The 18,971-nt window shown below is 42.9% G+C and overlaps 1 protein-coding gene across 2 annotated transcripts in view; it reads right to left on the bottom strand.

Moving 5' to 3' along the window:
* stard13b (StAR related lipid transfer domain containing 13b) overlaps window positions 1-18,971 on the bottom strand; it is a 398,947-nt gene that overhangs the window by 279,996 nt on the left and 99,980 nt on the right. For both annotated transcript variants that reach the window (XM_067985950.1, XM_067985948.1), the window contains exon 3: window positions 5,913-6,071. In XM_067985950.1, the coding sequence (XP_067842051.1) occupies window positions 5,913-6,071 (159 nt within the window). The remainder of the gene's footprint in view (window positions 1-5,912; window positions 6,072-18,971) is intronic.

Here is an 18,971-nt window from a genome sequence, read left to right as displayed (position 1 = left end):
AACGCTCAGCTCGTTTGTGACCATAGGAAAAGATTTCTTCACGTGTGCATCAGATTCCCTGGCAGCTGCCACGATTCCTTCATTCTGAAGGAATCCAACATCCCACCCTTCTTTCATGCACCGAACACCCTTAAGGGCTGGCTCCTCGGGGACAAGGGATACCCCCTGCACACATGGCTCATGACACCTCTGAGGAACCCCATAACCGAGCAACAGCGTCGATACAACGACAGCCACATCGCCACCAGGTCTACAATTTAGCATGCTATAGGGCTGCTCAAGTTGCGATTTAGATGCCTTGATTGTTCTGGGGGAGAGCTTCAATATGCACCAGACAGAGTGGGACGCATTATAATAGTGTGTTGTGCCATCCACATTGAGGGGGAGGAGGAGGAGGTGGATCAACCCATGGCCAGAGCAGCGGCTCATCTGGCTGCTCATGAGGCCAGGGAGTCACTGATATGTGAACGGTTCTCCTAACATCAGAAATTTGAAGAGTCCAGTCCTCACACCAGCTGGAAAGACCAGCGCCAACACCACCATCACTCCCCCAACCCTGCACAAAACAGTCCTGCAAGTATGCATACACCCACATGGTGAAGTTCATGAAAGGACCCTATCACAAAAGTCAGTCAAGAATGGGCAAGAGGTGGCAGTAGTGGTGAGAATAATAACATTTAATGTGAATATAACAAAAACCAAATATAAATTAAAAACCTAACAGTCTGTCAGACACCCTTGTGCATACCCTTCGTGATCACAAATCCTTAGCCTTTCTCTTCCTGCCGCTTCTACGTGGTGCATCCCCTGTGGCTGCAGCAGAGGTAGTGGCAGGTTGCTCATGTTCATGCCCAGACTGCTTGGATGCTTTGGCCTTATGCCCTCTGGGTTTTGGAGCCTGTTAGGGCCCCTCCAAAGACTGCTCCACCTGCACCTGCATCTGTGCAGGGGCAGGCTCGGTCACCTGGAGAGGAGGCAATATTGCGGATACTGGTTGAGAGGAGGGCAACGGGTGAGACGTGGGGGCACTTTGAGTGGCGTCCCCACTTCCATGTCCCCTTTCACCACCATCTCTCCCCTGGGCCAGGGCCATATCACTCCTACCACTCTGCTGGACAACAGTTTGGAGGACACGTGTGATGCATGGTAAGGCCAGTGCTAATGTATCCATCTGCCTGTTTAAGGTGACAGATGTTGTTCGCCCTGAGTCCAAACGACCGTTGTTAGGGCCTGAATGGACTCACTTGTGAGCCGTGCTTGAAGCTCAATGGAGGCTAGCCTTCTCTCTATTGCAGACGTTCCCGCACTTACCTGCGACATTATCTCAGACATTTCCACAGTTGCGTGCGACACTATCTCATACATTTGCTCACGTCCCTGCGACACTAACTCAGAGATTCCCTCCCGTACCTGTGCCACCATTCCACTCATTTCAATAAGATCGCCTCTCATTCTTCTAACCCCAGAGAATATAAGCCCATTCTACACAATCTCTCCTCATAGGACAACCCTCTCATCCCAGGAATCAATCTGGTGAACCTTTGTTGCACCCCTCTACGGCAAGTATATCCTTCCTTAGGTAAGGAAACCAAAACTGTGCACAGTACTCCAGGTGTGGTCTCACCACAGCCCTATATAATTGCAGCAAACATTCCTTACTCTTATACTCCAATCCCCTTGCAATAAAGGCTAACATTCCATTTGCCTTCCTAATTAACTTTCTGTGATTCGTGTACAAGGACACCCAAATCCCTCTGAACACCAACATTTCTTAGTCTCTCAACTTTTAAAAAATATTCTGCTTTTCTATTCTTCCTACCAAAGTGAGTAATTTCACTCCATCTGCCACCTTCTTGCCCACTCACTTAACCTGCCTATATCCCTTTGCAGCCTCTTTGCGTCCTTCTCACAGCTTACTTTCCCACCTAGCTTTGTATCATCAGCAAACTTGGATACATTACACTCAGTCCCCTCATATAAGTCAGTGATATATATTGTAAACAGCTGAGGCCCAAGCACTGATCCTTGCAGCACCCCACTTGTTAAAACCTGCCAACCCAAAAATGACCCATTTATTCCTACTCTCAATTTTCTGTCCGTTAACCAATCCTCATTCCATGCTAATATATTACCTCCAATCACATGAGCCCTAATCTTGTTTAACACCCTTTTGTGTGGCACCTTATCAAATGCCTTTTGAAAATCCAAATATACTACATCCACTGGTTCCCCCTTATCCACCCTGCTAGTTGCATCCTCAAAAAACTCCAATAGATTTCAAACATGATTTCGCTTTCATAAAACTGTGTTGACTCTGCCTAATCATACTATGATTTTCTAAATGCCCTGTTACTATGTCCTTAATAATAGATCCTAGCATTTTCCCTACTACTGATGTCAGGCTAACTGGCCTATAGTTCCCTGTTTTCCCTCTCCCTCCTTTCTTGAATAGCAGGGTTACATTTGCTACCTTCCAATCCACAGAGACCGTTCTAGAATGTAGGGAATTTTGAAAGATCAAAACCAATGCATCCACTATCTCTGCAGCCACCTCTTTTAAAATCCTAGGATATAGGCCATCAGGTCCAGGGGATTTGTCAGCTTTTAGTCCCATTAATTTCTCCAGTACTTTTTCTTTACTAATATTAATTACATTAAGTTCCTCACTCTCACTGGACCCTTGGTTCCCCATTATTTCCAGTATGTTTTTTGTGTCTTCTACTGTGAAGACAAATACAAAATATTTGTTTAATGTCTCTGCCATTTCATTATAATTTCTCCTCTCTCTGCCTCAAAGGGACCCACGTTTACTTTCACTACTCTCTTTTTACATACTTGTAGAAGCTTTAACAATCTATTTTTATATTTCTTGCTAGTTTACTCTCATTTTATTTTCTCCCTCTTTATCAATTTCTTGGTCATCCTTTGCTGGTTTCTAAAACCCTCCCAATCCTCAGGCTTACTACTCTTTGTGGCAACATTGTAAGGCTCTTCTTATAATCTAATAAGTTCCTTAACTTCTCTAGTTAGCCATGGTTACTTTTCCCTTAGAGTTTTTATTCCTCAAAGGAATGTATATTCTTTGAGAATTATTAATTAATTCTTTAAATGTTCGCATTGCTTATCTGCTGTCATATCTTTTAATTTAATTTCCCAATCTACCTTATCCAACTCGTCCCTCATATCCACGTAATTGGCTTTGTTTAAATCTAAGACCCTGCATGTGCTGCCATTAGATGTCAGTCCAATGGCATCTAATTAATCATAGAATCATACAGCACAGAAGGAGCTATGCAATTAGTCCCATTCCTGAGCTCTTTCACCATAGCCCTGCAATTTTTTTCCTTTTCAATTATATATCCAATTCCCTTTTGAAAATTACTATTGAATCTGCTTCCACCACCCTTTCAGGCAGTCCATTCTGGATCATAACAACTTGCTGCATAAACATTGAAACCTTATTCCCCAAACTAGTCTCAGGATGCTTTACAGATAGAAGCGATTCTGGCTTTGCACCAACACTAAATTGACACTGTAAATCTGGAATTAGGTTCGGGCCTAAGAAACAAAGTAAGACTTTGGGTTGACAGTGCATGGAGTGGAAATCCAATGCAGTGTTAAAACTACTTTAAAAAGTGTTTAGGAAGTCTGTTGGACTCCCTGGGCACTTTATAAACCCATCTAACCTCAATTTAAATATTTAGAGAGCTGGGATTCTCTCCTCCACTTTCTAAACATCTAAATTTTTAACTGTTGTGAGAGAGCTCTGCCCATACCTGTATGTAGGCAAGACGGTTACAGTTCCATCCAGGCAGGACCTGGCAATGTAAACATGGTTCTGCCTGGCTGGAACCTGAACTGAAGGTACATGTCTCAGACCACACCCTCGCTTTTCAATCACTTTTGAGGGTCTCCCTAGATACCATCCTTTGCAAATCTGGGCACGTTTACTTTCAGGTTACAGCTGGCTGTGCAAGACCTGAACGTCAGAGCTGGCGCCACTAGTATGAGCCTTAGCAGAAGATAAACGCAGCCTGTGAGAACTACTCAGTGTTTGTTCAACTCAAAAATAGTGAAGTACGTGCAAACTAAAGTAAAAATCCTTAAAAGGGCTGGCCCATATAATGGAAATATAAATGAGAAGTTACCCTCACAGGACAGTCACATCGTCTCTATTTCATTTTGTCGAATATTTGTTTTACTTTAGGACCAGTCTGAGCTCATGAGCTTTGCTGGGATACAGGCTGCCTGCCGTTTTCTTTCAAGGGGGTCTTGCATGATGTAGAGCTGCTGCTGTCCATGACACTGCTCTAACATCTTGAAAAATACATTCAAGTCTACTTTTGCTTTCATTGTGAGGGTCAGTGAGTGAAAACCACAAGTTCACTGCTCTCAGTCCTAAGTGAACAGTGATGGAAGGGTCATTTTGCCAGCTAGATATTACTTACAGGATGGATCTAAGACATACTGCTGGTCATTTATACATAATGATGATCTATTGCACCAACATTTATCAACAATAACAATATTTCATTGATGGAGAATACAGCACCCAAAAATACTAAAACTAAGGAGTCTATTATTCATACTTTGATATAAGAGCAAACTTAGGCTTAAATTATTCAGGATAACTCTTTTGATATACTTGAATGGTGAACCTGTGTTGCCAAATTGAGACTAAAATGAAAGATTGATGGACACGACCTTTAATCTTGATTCCACCCATTTAGCCTCTCTTCTATTTGGCAAGATGTAAGCACCCTTTACTGCTTACTGGAGTGAAAAAATGTTTGGCTGAAAGGCAAGACCAAAAGTTGAGCCTGGCGTTCTTTCACTCTACCCTTAATGTGTAAATCATTGCACATGAAGTCCATTAACGTTATTGAACTTATCTTTCTAATCTGCAGCAGCTTTAAACTTGCAAACTAATCAGCCTCAAACTACCATCCATCACTATATCACGACTTCATCAGGCGTCCTCAATACAGACTATGAATTTATTCACCAGATCAGTGACTTTCATCACATGATGAAATTCTATCAGTGATGTCACTGTTTGGAACCAGCTTTAGGAGTGGGTAGCTTTGGTATAGTGCCAGTGGTTAAGTACAGTACAGCTTTGGGCAAAGTCAGTGCAGTTGTGAGCATGCAAGCACCACCAGGCAATCTCAGTGTGGCACTGAACAGCCTCCATACAACACCCTGTAATGTCCTCTCAACGTAAGTACCTCAGTATATATCATCAGACAATGTCAACAACAAAAACGACAACAACTGGCATGTATTTAGACCCTCTAGCATAAAAAAGTCAGTTAACAGGGACATAAGCAAAATGCACAATGAGCCGAAGAAGAAGAGATTAGGAGGGTTGACCAAAAAGCCACCTCGCAACTCACCTCGCTACCCACACACCCAAAACCCGCCTGGAGTTAAAATGGGCCAAAGTACTAATGATTGAGTACTGATGAGTGAATATTGATGACTGTGTGTTAATGAGAGAGCATTGCCATATTTTTAGTATAAAACCAATTAAGTCCACTGAACAGATTTCTTACCGTCTGTCATCATCAAGGTATGACAGTAATAAAATGCACTGAGGAGGAGCTCAGTAAAATAAGGTGAAGCATTTATGGTAAATAAATAGTCTGAACAAAGTCAGGCACAGCATCTATGGAGAGAAGAGATTTGTTAATGTTGCAGGCATAACCCCTCATCAGAACCGTACCTGACTTGCTAAACATTTCCAACATTTTCTGTTTTTGTGTCAGATTTCCAACATCTGCAGTATTTTATCTTTTGTTTTAAAATACTTTCCACCTGACATTTTCCACTGCTACCCTTTTCTGCTGTTCAGTTTATTGATGCACCTGAAATGGTGAGACAGGAAAAAAGGGGATGTAAGGATCACTTACTGGCTTTTGATGACTTTGACGCCTCTTGGTGGCAGGGGTGCTGGCAGGGGAGGGACTGGCACTAAGTGCTTCCTCAATGTCCAGGTTCAGCTGGTCAAGCTTCCTCATCAACAAAGTCATAGAGTCTGTCCACTGAAAGACATCTTCAAATGGCACTTCCTGTAAGAACCATCAATTGAAGAATCATTACAATCAGTGGCGTTATACCCACACTAGTAAAATATGTGGCAGATATACTGAATGACTTGTCTAAGTTTAAAATATACCCAATACACTGAAAACAATAAAGTATTTTCTGGTCTGTTCCGGTTTTACCTTTTCCTCACTATATTGGAATTGGAGAGTGTTTTTAAAAAATTCATTCTTGGGATATGGGCATCGCTGGCAAGGCCAGCATTTATTGCCCATACCTAGTTGCTCTTGAGAAGGTGGTGTTGAGCCTTCTTCTTGAACCGCTGCAGTCCATGTGGTGAGGGTACTCCTACATTGCTGTTAGGTAGGGAGTTCCAGGATTTTGACCCAGCGACAATGAAGAGTGTAAACTATGTAATTATATTGAAACATAGGCTTTAAATAACCATGGGAAGCTGACAGTTTACCTGTAGACAATAATATTTTGGTTGGTCACCTATAGCATGATTTCACTCGACTAACAGTTTATTGAACTGTATTTGTAACAAAAATAAATTTTGCTCCGTTACCTCTGGAGTCTCCCAAAGATCTATCCATGGCCCCCTCCTCTTCCTCATTTGCATGCTGCCCCTTGGCAACATCATCTGAAGATGGTGGAGTCAGCTTCCACATGTATGCTGATGACACTCAATCTACCTCTCTACCACTTCTCTTGACACCTCCACTGCCTCCATGCTGTCAGCCTGCTTGGGTTACATCCAGTCTTGGATGAGCCGCAATTTCCTCCATTAAAAATTAGGAAGACCAAAACCATCGTCTTCGGCCCCTGCCACAAACTGCGTACCCTTTCCACCAATTCCATAACCCTTCCCCAGACACAGCCTCAGGTTGAATCAGATTGTTTATAACTTCAGCGGCCTATTTGACCCTGAGCTGAGCTCTGACCCATATCTTCTCCATCACAAAGACTGCCTATTTCCAGCTCTATAACATCCCCTGCCTCAGCCCATATGCTGCTGAAACCTTGCTCTATACCTTTATCACCTCCAGACTCGACTATTTCAATGTTCTCTTAGTCAGCCTCCATCCTCCAAGCTCTGTAATCTTCAGCTCATCAAAACTCTGCTGCTTGCATCCTATCCTGTACTAAGTCCCACTCACCGATCACTCCCATCCTTGCTGTCCTACATTGGCTCTCAGTCCTCCAATGTCACAAATTTAAATTTTTCATTCTTGTGTTTAATTCCCTTTTGTAACCTCCTCCAGTGCTGCAAACTCCCCAGAACTCTTTGTTCCTCAGATTCTGGCTTCTTGTGCATCCCTTCCTCCTTTCACCCGATCATTGGTGACCGTGCCTTCAGCCGTCTGGGTCCCCACTCTGGAATTCCCTCCTTAATTCCTTCAACCTTTCTACCTCCCAACCCACTTTTAAGACCCTCCTTAAAACCTACCTCTTTGACCTAGCTTTTGTTCAGCCCTGCTAATTTCTCCTTCTTTGACTCAGTGTGGATTTTGTCTGATTACACCTCTGTGACCCACCTTGGGATGTTTTTCTACATTAAAGATGCTATATAAATGCAAGTTGTTACTGTTGTTGTTGTGGTCTTTCAGTAGTGGATGCGCATATATAACTGATGGCCAGCAGTGAGATATGATAAGTATTTCTAAGAGTTACACTGATGTGTATATGGATTTTCAAAAGGTATTTTGTAAGATCTTGCAGGGGAGGCTTGTTGATAAAAACAAAGGCACACATTTTTAAAGGGAATGTGGCAGCATGGATAGGAAGTTAGTTAAAGGACATAAAACTGAGAATAGTTATTAATGGCTATATTTGAGACTGGATGGGTTGTAAACAGCAATGTTTACCAGGGATCAGTGTTGGGACCATTCCTCTTCTTCTCTCATGGGGGCACAATGTCAAAATTTGCAGACGACAGAAAAATAGGGAATGTAGTTAACTGTGAAGAGGATTTTAAGCAACTTCAGGAGGACGAAAACAGGCTAGTGGATTGGACAGATAGATGTCAGATGAAGTTTAGTACTGAGAAATGTGAGATGACGCATTTCAGGAGGAAGAATAAGGGGAGAAAATATACCCTAAATGGTAAAACTTTAAAAGGAGCACAGAAGTACAGGAGTAGAAAGACTTAAGGGTTCAGATACACAAAGCTTTAAAAGTGGGACAACAAACTGATAAAGCTGTTAAAAGAAAAGCATATTCGATCGTAGGTTTTAGGAATAGGGAAAGCATATGGAATGCTAGGTTTTATAGAGGCACAGATCACAAAAATAAAGAGATAATGCTAAACCTCCACAAATCATCGATTAGGCTCAATTTAGAATATTGTGTCGAATTTTGGGCACATTATTTTAGGAAGGGTGGCTGGGCCATGGCCGTGGAGAAGGTGCAGAAGTGATTCACTAAGATCAGACCAGAGATAAGATGCTTTAGTTATGAGGAGATATTAGAGAAACGTGGAGTTATGTATTTGTATTTTGGAAGTGTATCTCTGTGTCTGCCTATCTGTCTCTCTGTCCCTCCCCCCTCCCTCTATTTGTGTCTCTGTTTCTTTGTCTGTGTCTCAAAAGTCTCAGTAATTAGTATTTTCAACAATCTCAAAACACAGGTGATAATTAGAGGCTTTGGGCATGATTTTAAATGGGAAAAATGGGTGGGTTGGGGGAAGGGGAGCTGTAAAATTTTTTAAAATCTAAAACCCACCCCCAACATGCCCACTTCCGGTTTTCACAGTTTTCAGTCACCACCCACCCCTCCAGGTGACTGACGCCCCCGATGACTGACCCCTCCCCCCGGTGACACCCTCCCCCCATCCCATTTGATCCCCCCCCCCCGAATGACCCCCCCTCCCCCCACTATCTAACACTTACCTGTTCACGTCCTCTTCCTTCCTCTTCTCCCATCCAACTGAGGCCAGCCTGTCAATCAGGCCAGCCTGTCGGGCGGGAAACCGTTAAAAAAAATAAAAGACGTCCTTACGTCAAAATCGTAAGGACATCCAGGTTTCGGGTTTCCCGACAGGAAATCCCCTGCTGCCACACCCCCGATAAAATCATGCCCCTTGTTTACTTTCAAAATTCAACTCGTTTTTAAAAAGACCCCAAATTAGTATGCTTTCTGAAGTTTATAGAGCACAGTCCAAGCACCAACTAAAGCTACGATAGGTGTGCAATCAATATAGTCTGTCACATTTCTCTCTCTGTCTCTCTCTCACACATGCATGCTGTTCTTAAAAAAATACACTCCATATAACTGTTACCCAAATATAGCTTCTGAAATGTGTCCTTTTAGCTTTATGGCAAATAATTTTGGAAAACAACCCAATAGATTTGTTAGACACTTAAAGAGAAGCATTATAGAATTGACTAGTTTAAATTATACACCAACAACAACAATTTGCAATTATATACCACCTTTAACTTGGTAAAACGTCCCAAGGCACCCAGGGAATTTGTATACACTGCATATACCAAACTTCAGGACCTGCCTTCAACTATTTGAGTCACTGGCCTGGGCAAAACTATCAAGTCCAAGCCCAGTATTTTGGGAGAGGCTGAGGCTTTCATGTAAAACTTTAATGACCACATTAAAAGGCACAAAAAAATGAATTAATTTAAACATGCTATTGTGAGGTTTGTAATTTTTAAAAAATTGTTTGTAACTTTAGCGCCTTGAGACCTTTCATGATGTTAAAGGTGCTATATAAATGCAAGTTGTTGTTGCATTAGAATTTTGAGTTATTGAGAACAAAATGCCAGACAAAAATTTCTTTGAAAAGATTTTGACTGATTTGATTGATTTATCATCAAACTGTGATGGTGACATGTTGACATACGTGTTTTCCATTAAAAAAGCATGTGACAAGAAGTATGATTAATGTGTACAGGAAGAGTGCATGATATGCCAGATTTTAAAAATATAATATAAATACTTCTGGCATCTATGTTTTGCACTACTCTTATAGGTGAACCCTTGCTCTGTGTATCCTTGAGAATGTTTCCATTTGCACCTATATCTAGGCAATTTTTATAACATGCCCCAGATAATGAACAAAAAACCCATTAAAAGATTACTTCAGCTACTGGGTCTCCACAGGATCTTTCTTGTATTTGACAATGACAGAATAATATTACATTAGACCTAGTTTTGGAATTTAATTGCCAAGCAAATTTATTAAACAATAATAGTACAAGTGAATAATAGCAGAAATATAACATATTTATAGTAGTAGTTCAGCTTTACTAGTTCCTCATATAGTAGAAAATAATAAGTAGTTTACAACGCTGATGTTTTTATTCATGGTTTAAAAAAAACTTTTCCTCACTAACTACTGAAGTTATCTAGCTTATCATATTCTTTTGAAGAGGTTCGAAACTCACAACTCTCATCCAAGGTGCCAGACAAAACTCACGAGGGCTGATTTTAACTTTCAGCTGTGGCAGAATACGGGCAGTGGTGAAACGGCTGCCCATTATTCAGCCTGTCCAGTTTTTTTTTCCCAGCTGACTTACTTTTTAATTCTTGTTACCTTATTCATTCAGTTATTCATTTCCTCACACACACAGCCATATATTTTGGGGGCAGCATTTTAGTGTAATGCAATGTAATGCAATGTCTTGCTACATGCAGCAGTACTTCAAGGGGTGTCTTAACTGGATGCATTGTAAAGTATGTTCTTCTGTCTTTCCAGTTGCCCAAGAGGAGGAAGTGACCGAGTGTAATATACAGCCTCAATCTAATACCTCACAGCACTCATTGTCACCCAATCCTACTGTGATGAGCACAGAAATATCCAGTCTGGGAGGAGGGGGGTGGTCAGTTAGTGAGGTGTAGGAAGGAGTACCTGGTGAAGCAGAGAGCATAAGTGAAGAGGAGCAAGTGCAAGTTGGACTGTAGGAAATACAACCTGCTGTCCAGAGGACAATCTTAAGGGCTACTTCAGCTACTGAGTCCAGGCATTTTGACCTCACAGGGCCAAATGTACTTTGGTAGCTCAATATCAGCACTTCACGGAGTTGTTTAAGAGAGTGCCAAACAGCCTCTATAAACAGCTGAGTGTAGGAATCCACAACCTGCATCTGTGCAGTGTTGCATTATTACCTAACTGGGTTGCAGACCACCATAGAGTTGCAGCTCCAGGGTCCTCTGCAGCAGAGCATGCCTTGGTTAAATCTCTTAGCACAGGCATAGCTATCATGGCAAATGCTATGATAGGGGCCATGGAGTCTATAGGCTCCAATCTACAGCAGTCTGTCTTGTCTGGATCCACCACATTGGGGAATTAGCAGACTGACCTGTTGTCTGTTTCCAGCATTTTCTGCTTTTAATTCAGGATTATGGGGACTGTACAGACTCTCATCAGAACTCTTCAATTGTGTGACAGCATTGTAGCACATTCCCAGTTAGCTGTTGCTGTAGCTGTAAATGCAAATACAAAATTCTGTCAAACAGAACACCGAAGTAATAAGATTATATGTGGGATCACATTTATACATACAGTCAGATAAGTTAGGGCCTGAAATTGTATGATGTCAAATTAAGTTGCCATTCATTGTTGTAATACCAAAATATTAAAATACCAACAAGCCTCAATCAACCCTAATCTAGTCAAGAACATCCCAGATTCGTTTCTCAGTCTGTGCTGGATTATCTGTGGCACTAAAGCTAGCCTGAGTACTTCTAGGTTAGGAAGGGGGAAATCAGCCAGTGGTCCCACTCCTGATCAGTATCTAGCAACTCCTGCTCAAAGTGCCCATGTGTGGAGATCAGGTGAAGGCAGGCGAAGGATTACCCCCGTTCAGTTGACTAATCTGTCAAAACTCATGGTCTGATTCACACATGAAGAAGAGTCACTTGGGCAAAATAATGGAGGGAGACCAGTACCTATGGAACTACACCCTGGCATGGATTCAATGTTTTCAGGAAAGGAGGTTAAAGGAAAAAATTGTTTGGGGGTAGAAAGAAAAAGCTTTTCTAATGACAATAAAGGGGCGACAAGACCATTTTAAATCCCACCAAATGATAAGGGCTGAGTAACAGATGCAACATTCCAACATTGTATTCAGAGCCTTTGACCCATAAATAAATCAATTATGGAACTAAATTAAATGACTTGGGTAATACCGTGCCAGTCAAAAATGTTCTTAAAAATTGTGTCAGATCCAGTTTCACAGCACTTTAGTGAAGATTACATCTGAACTGCTATTCAAAACAAGCATTCAAAACTCTCATTTAATTTTCCTCTCTGTTTTTAAAGTTCCTGGACGCTAAATTGGGCCTTGCAGCGCCCATTATTTTGGCATTACATGGCCTCCCCAACATCCAAGATGGCGTCTTGGCTGCGCACGCACTTTTCCAGCATGACATGCACCGGACGCCATCTTGGTATAGGAGATAGCGCTCATGCAAATATCGAATGCCGGAATCATGTAAAGTAGGGAGAAAATGTATACAATTAGTGTGCAATGCTGATTTAAAGTGAGAGACACTATTTTGGGATTTAACACTCAACTCAACGCACAGTCTTAACCCCGACCATCTGAACATGTCTTAGAATGCCTGGAGGACCCGCACCAGCACTATTTTTTTTTAATTTGTTCACGGGATGTGGGCGTCGCTGGCGAGGCCAGCATTTATTGCCCATCCCTAATTGCCCTCGAGAAGGTGGTGGTGAGCCGCCTTCTTGAACCACTGCAGTCCATGTGGTGACGGTTCTCCCACAGTGCTGTTAGGAAGGGAGTTCCAGGATTTTGACCCAGCGACAATGAAGGAATGGCGATATATTTCCAAGTCGGGATGGTGTGTGACTTGGAGGGGAACGTGCAGGTGGTGTTGTTCCCATGTGCCTGCTGCTCTTGTCCTTCTAGATGGTAGAGGTCGCGTGTTTGAGAGGTGCTGTCGAAGAAGCCTTGGCGAATTGCTGCAGTGCATCCTGTGGATGGTACACACTGCAGCCACAGTGCGCCGGTGGTGAAGGGAGTGAATGTTTAGGGTGGTGGATGGGGTGCCAATCAAACGGGCTGCTTTATCTTGTATGGTGTCGAGCTTCTTGAGTGTTGTTGGAGCTGCACTCATCCAAGCAAGTGGAGAGTATCCCATCACACTCCTGACTTGTGCTTTGTAGATGGTGGAAAGGCTTTGGGGAGTCAGGAGGTGAGTCACTCGCCGCTTAATACCCAGCCTCTGACCTGCTCTCGTAGCCACAGTATTTATATGGCTGGTCCAGTTAAGTTTCTGGTCAATGGTGACCCCCAGGATGTTGATGGTGGGGGATTCGGCGATGGTAATACCATTGAATGTCAAGGGGAGGTGGTTAGACTCTCTCTTGTTGGAGATGGTCATTGCCTGGCATTTATCTGGTGCGAATGTTACTTGCCACTTATGAGCCCAAGCCTGGATGTTGTCCAGGTCTTGCTGCATGCGGGCTCAGACTGCTTCATTATTTGAGGGGTTGCGAATGGAACTGAACACTGTGCAGTCATCAGCGAACATCCCCATTTCTGACCTTATGATGGAGGGAAGGTCATTGATGAAGCAGCTGAAGATGGTTGGGCCAGGACACTGCCCTGAGGAACTCCTGCAGCAATGTCCTGGGGCTGAGATGATTGGCAAAGGGACCATGCAGGATTTACAGGTTAGTGGCTGGATTATTGCTTCTGGCTGCCGAGACATTTGTAACTGTTTTTGGAGGTCTCCAATACTTGAATACTAGGACGCGGGGACATAGCCTAACATTTAGAGCCAGGACATGCAGGAGTGAAGTTAGGAAATGCTTCTACATGCAAAGGGTGGGAGAAGTTTGGAACACTCTTCTGCAAATGGCAGTCAATGCTAGCTCAATTGTGAATTCTAAATCTGAGATTAATAGGTTTCTGTGGACCAAGGGTATTAAGGGGATATGGGGCTAGGGCAGGTATATGGAGTTAGATCACAGGTCCACCATGATCTCATTGAATGGCAGAACAGGCTCGAGGGGCTAAATGTCACTGCCACTTGCTGCTTCCTGATATGCGCCACTTTCTCCTGCAAGAAAGCAGGACCTGTGTCTGGGTGATGTGCCTGTCATGGTTGAATAGCTGCCAGTGTGTGTGGCCTGTGAGTTGTGGGTGGGCGGCTTGCAACAGTGGTAATGAGTAAGGGTGAGAGGAAGCATCTGATTGGAAGAGTTGAGTACTGATGGAAAGTGTTTGTTGGTAGATGTGTGATGGGGGGTATAGTGCGTGGAGCAGTGGATGCTGCTAGAGGTGCAGTTGGTAGGAGATGCCACTTGACAGTTGACCTCACTCATCTTGACCACTCATGTCAAAGCATTGAACTTCTTCCTGCACTGCATCTATGTTCATGATGCTGTGCGCTTGGCATTGATTTCGTCCCCTGCTGTCTCCCACTGCCTTTTGGGTATATGTCTGGAGAGCCTCTTGACCATCCTCCCCCCCCCCACCCCTGTGGATATAGGATGTCCCACCTTCTATCCATCTCTTGCATCAAGGCCTCTAGTGCATCAGCAGAGAACCTTGGTGCATGCACTCTCGTAGGCCTGGTACAAACTTAGATCGGCAGATTGGTGAGGTCTGGCACGCAGATTGGAAGATGTGGGATTTAGAAGTGTGCAAACTTTCCTCAGTGTTTTAACATAACTCATCAGTTTGTAAACATGGGGATGGGAGCTGCATCTGTGTTTTGCATGTGCAATATCTGATCTCCGTTCAGGCAGCTGACTGTTATTTTCAGCAAATAACAGGTACCAGCTACCTTTAAGAGATTTTTAAGAGACAGCCTGCCTTTAAGAGATTGGAGCTCTCCCTGCTGGTGGAAAGTGCAAATTGCATTGAATCCTCATGTCAAAGCTGATTCAGAATGCTGCTTGAAGATAAGTCCTCAGGCCTCATGAAAGTCTCGTCCTACCTGCGCAGGGGCCATTGGGCACGGGGTAATAGTGGATCACGCTACCCCCACGCAATAATAGGCCCTATCCAATTTCCCCCCCCCCCCCCACCCCACGCCCCTGTTTTTCTGATTGTTAAAGTAATTTATGGAATCCCATGGAATAAGACTCCAGGCTTTTGATTTCATGAATTGGTGTTATTCCTACAAATCTCTTGCAAATGCACAACGTCATCTGTACCCCAGAATGCCATCCTTAAAAAGCCCATTTATTACCAATTAAATCTTTATGAAAAAATATTACCTGTATGCTTTTAAAATAAAAACTTCCAACAAAAAAATTGAAACATGGAATTTTCCCAAACAAATATAAAAGTTTGCCAAATACCTTTTTTTAAAAGAGGAAACCTTTTTAAATACAGAGTCAAAACTGTTTGCTTTGTAAGGAGGTCAGTTAGGCCTCATATAAGGGAGCATCTGAGAACATTACTGCCCTGGACTGACAGTGATTGCTAAAATTACCATTTCCATCTGTTAGATTGTGTTTTCCCTTTACTATAATAATCAGAAGAGGTTTCCTACAAACCTTCTTCCTGCAGATGGCTGACTGGATGAAGTCCAGCTGCTGTAAGGGGGCTGGTTGCTAACTGCACTGAGATTAGAACGCAGCTTTGAACTCCCCGAAGGTCAGATTAGTTCTGGAGGTTAGTTCCGGAGTCGGGCTAATTACTCTTGTGGCATACGTATTCCATCCACTGCTCCAAAATAACAATGTAATAAGCCTGAACAATTATAGTACTTTTCAAGGTGCAGTCTTATTTTACTAATATATTTTATATGGAGAAACCCATTTCGATGAAAGCTTTAGTAAAGCAGACAAAAAATAATAAGCATTGAACCCAACCTGAAAACAAACAGAATTTCCAAGGTACAACTGAACTGAACTAAATCTGTTTTTTGTTGATTCATTTCCCCCCATTGCTGTGATTTATTTTATTTTTCCCTCTCTCAAGTTTCCCGAGGTCACACATCATCCAGTTGAAATGCAGACAGTCGCTCTGCTCCTAGACTCTACCAACAGCACTCTATAGGGGCAATTTTTACTCCACCTGTTCATGGAAACCCAGGTTACTTATCCGTCCTGGAGCCGGCAGGAGCTGATTTTAACCTGCTTTACTGAGGACACCCACCCAAAGCCGGCAGGGTTTCTTTTTACATCTGCATGTCTGATCCTGATGACACCATTGGGACCCGAATGCAATTTTAACTTGGTGGTTTAAGCAGGAAGCTACAGTGGCTTTCCCACCAGATGATGATGGGGGGAGGGGCGGGGGTGTAGGGAAGAGGATCTGGGGCCAAATGAGGCCAAAACAGTTATGTTTTTTTTTACTTTCCTTATGGGGCAAGGAGGAGCAGGAATGCTGTTCCTGGGCCCCACAAGGAAAGTTTACACCTCCCCTGCTTTGGACACACATCTCCCCCTCCCTTGGCAAGCCCCCAGCGGAATGGTCTCGGCAGCTGATCCCGCTTGCTGTCGGCGGGCGGTCTCTGGAATGGATGAGATGTTGGTCGGCGGGGTTTAAATGAGGCCTGGGAATTAAAATACCTCGGGCCCCTTTTCTGGAGCAGCGGGGGAGTCTCTAACTCACTTTGCTGCCCATCCGCCCAAAACTGGCCCAGAGTTAAAATCAGGCATATGTTTCCATGTTTTCTCTCCCTTCTTCACTGACATCCCTTGCTATCACAAGATTGGGCACAGAGATTAAAGAATTGCAGACAGAAAGCTGCAACATATCATTCATGCAAGATGTACCAGTGCATCAATGTGCTGTGCAAATGCATTGCCCCACGTGCCTTAAAAAATTAATGACACCTACGCCAAAATTCACATATTCAGAAGAGTTTTTTTTACAGATAATATACATGGAGCTCCGTACATGTGAATTTCTGATTTATTATTTTCTTTAGGTGTCGTCGATTTCAGTTTAAAATTGATTTAAACGGTTAATATCCTTTTAATGACGGAAGGGAAAATTACAAAAAAACTAAGCCTGGAAAGATTTAACACTAGCTTAACAGTATCTAAGTTAGTCACACAATCTTACTTCTGTTGACATAAGATATTTCAGGGGTCAGTGTTAGGTTCAGGTTGTGTGGGCGGAGAGGTCAGGTCAGGTAGGGCAGAGAGGCTTTGGTCAGCGAGCGAGAACCTTGGTGTGCAGCTGCAAAAAGAGGGGAGGGGAGGGAAGAATTGGTTTGTGGAAAGCAGGAAGCCTGAGTGGGCCAGGACTTGGCTGCAAGGGAGAAAAAACAGCGAAGAAGCTAAAAATAATTTGCAAAATGGGAGACTAAAAATAAAAGCAGAAATTTAAAAAGTGAGGTAAATAATTAAATAAGAAAAGAAACATCAATAATAGGGAAATTGGACAAAGAGTAACATTTTAAAAATGGCTGCTTTATCTGCTCTTGGGGAACTGATTGTGGGGATTTGACCGGTTCATGGTTAACATGGACCAATTAGCAAAACTGTGGGAACTCTACTATATTACATTATTATACGCACAGTTCACAGTTATGATTTATCAAATTTATCACGGATTAAAGAGTATTTAGAATGCCTTTTTCCACTGTATTTGAACTTTAAAGAACTTCTTTTACAATCCATTTTCTTCTCCTGCCCTCCTTTTTAGCTCTCTCCAAATCACACACCATTTCCTGCCTGAGAAGATAGACAGATCTCCTGCTCCTTTGTCTCTACCAGTGTGGCTCTGTAACTAGTCACCAGGAGATGTGTGAACGCAATCCAAGTTGACTCACCTGATTTTCTGAAGTGATGCTGTGCAATGTTTATAGACCAGAAACGCTTCTGGGTTTAATTTTACTGGCTGATGCAGGCGAATACTATAATTTCTCTATTCTATAAGTGGAAAACCTCAGAAAGTCTTTTTAAAAAATGCCCCTTTACCATAGGGTTGCCAACCCTTCAGGGTTGTCCTTAAGTCTCTAGGAATTGAAGATGAATCTCCAGGACACAGCTACAAGCAAACCAGGAGAAAAATTACAGGGGCATTAAACAAAACTGTGTTTGTTTAAAATCTTCTTTGAACATTTTCATTTATTAGTGATAAAAATATTGGAGATGGGGAAAAATGGCTGTTTCACTAACAGTCAAGGTTAATCCAATTGGCTAACAGAGAGCCTGTTTCCTTTCCAATTGGCGTGGGAAGGCAGCATGCCTGGAGGATGGACCAATGGCGGGATGGTTCGAGGTGGGAGGTCATGTGATGAAACCTCCAGGAATACACCCAACCAGAGTTGGCAACCCTACTTTACCATCACCAGCACAACAGTATAGGGTTAATTTTCTGTTGCTGCACTCCCGATGTGAAACCTCACCTGTAGGGAGCATGGATCGGCGGATCGGGCGTGGAGGTTAGCATACCCAATTGCAGTGCTCCCAGTTTTCTGGTGCTTAACTGTAATCACTGTAAAATCAGGAACGCTATGAATCAGGCATGCTGACTTACACGTCTGAGGCTCCCATCTAGCAAGGATCCACGTCGGGAGCGCGGCCGTGCAAAATTTACCTTTGTATCTCTCAACTGGAAATTTAATAGTGGAAACCTGACAGTGATTACAAGGCAGTAATTTCATTGATATTGTAATAACATTACAGCTGGGCTTGAGAGGTTTATAACCGTCATTTGAATTCCTCAATGGAATCGCTGCTTTGAATCCATTCCAAAGAATGTTTTTGTAAGGTGTAGTTTTGGTTCCTTTGTTTGCTAACAGTACTTCTCACTGCAGACAATGGTACTCAATGCAATGCACTCCATGTCCATGTTACTGAGATGTGACAAAGACCAGGAAATTCCTCAGAGCTGCTCTCGCATTGTTATCCATCTGTGGATTGACTGATACAGCTGATGACCCCTGTGGTAGCTTGGAATGAGCCTGAGGCATAAAAGTTCAGGGTTGTGGTCAATGGCTGTGCCATCTTGTGGTTGAGATGGTTTGCAAGT

The sequence above is a fragment of the Heptranchias perlo genome, chromosome 6 (genome assembly GCF_035084215.1).
Source record: "Heptranchias perlo isolate sHepPer1 chromosome 6, sHepPer1.hap1, whole genome shotgun sequence".
NCBI classification, from domain to species: domain Eukaryota; kingdom Metazoa; phylum Chordata; class Chondrichthyes; order Hexanchiformes; family Hexanchidae; genus Heptranchias; species Heptranchias perlo.
The sequence above is the reverse complement of the archived record's forward strand: the minus strand, read 5'-3'. Positions and strand labels throughout refer to the sequence as shown.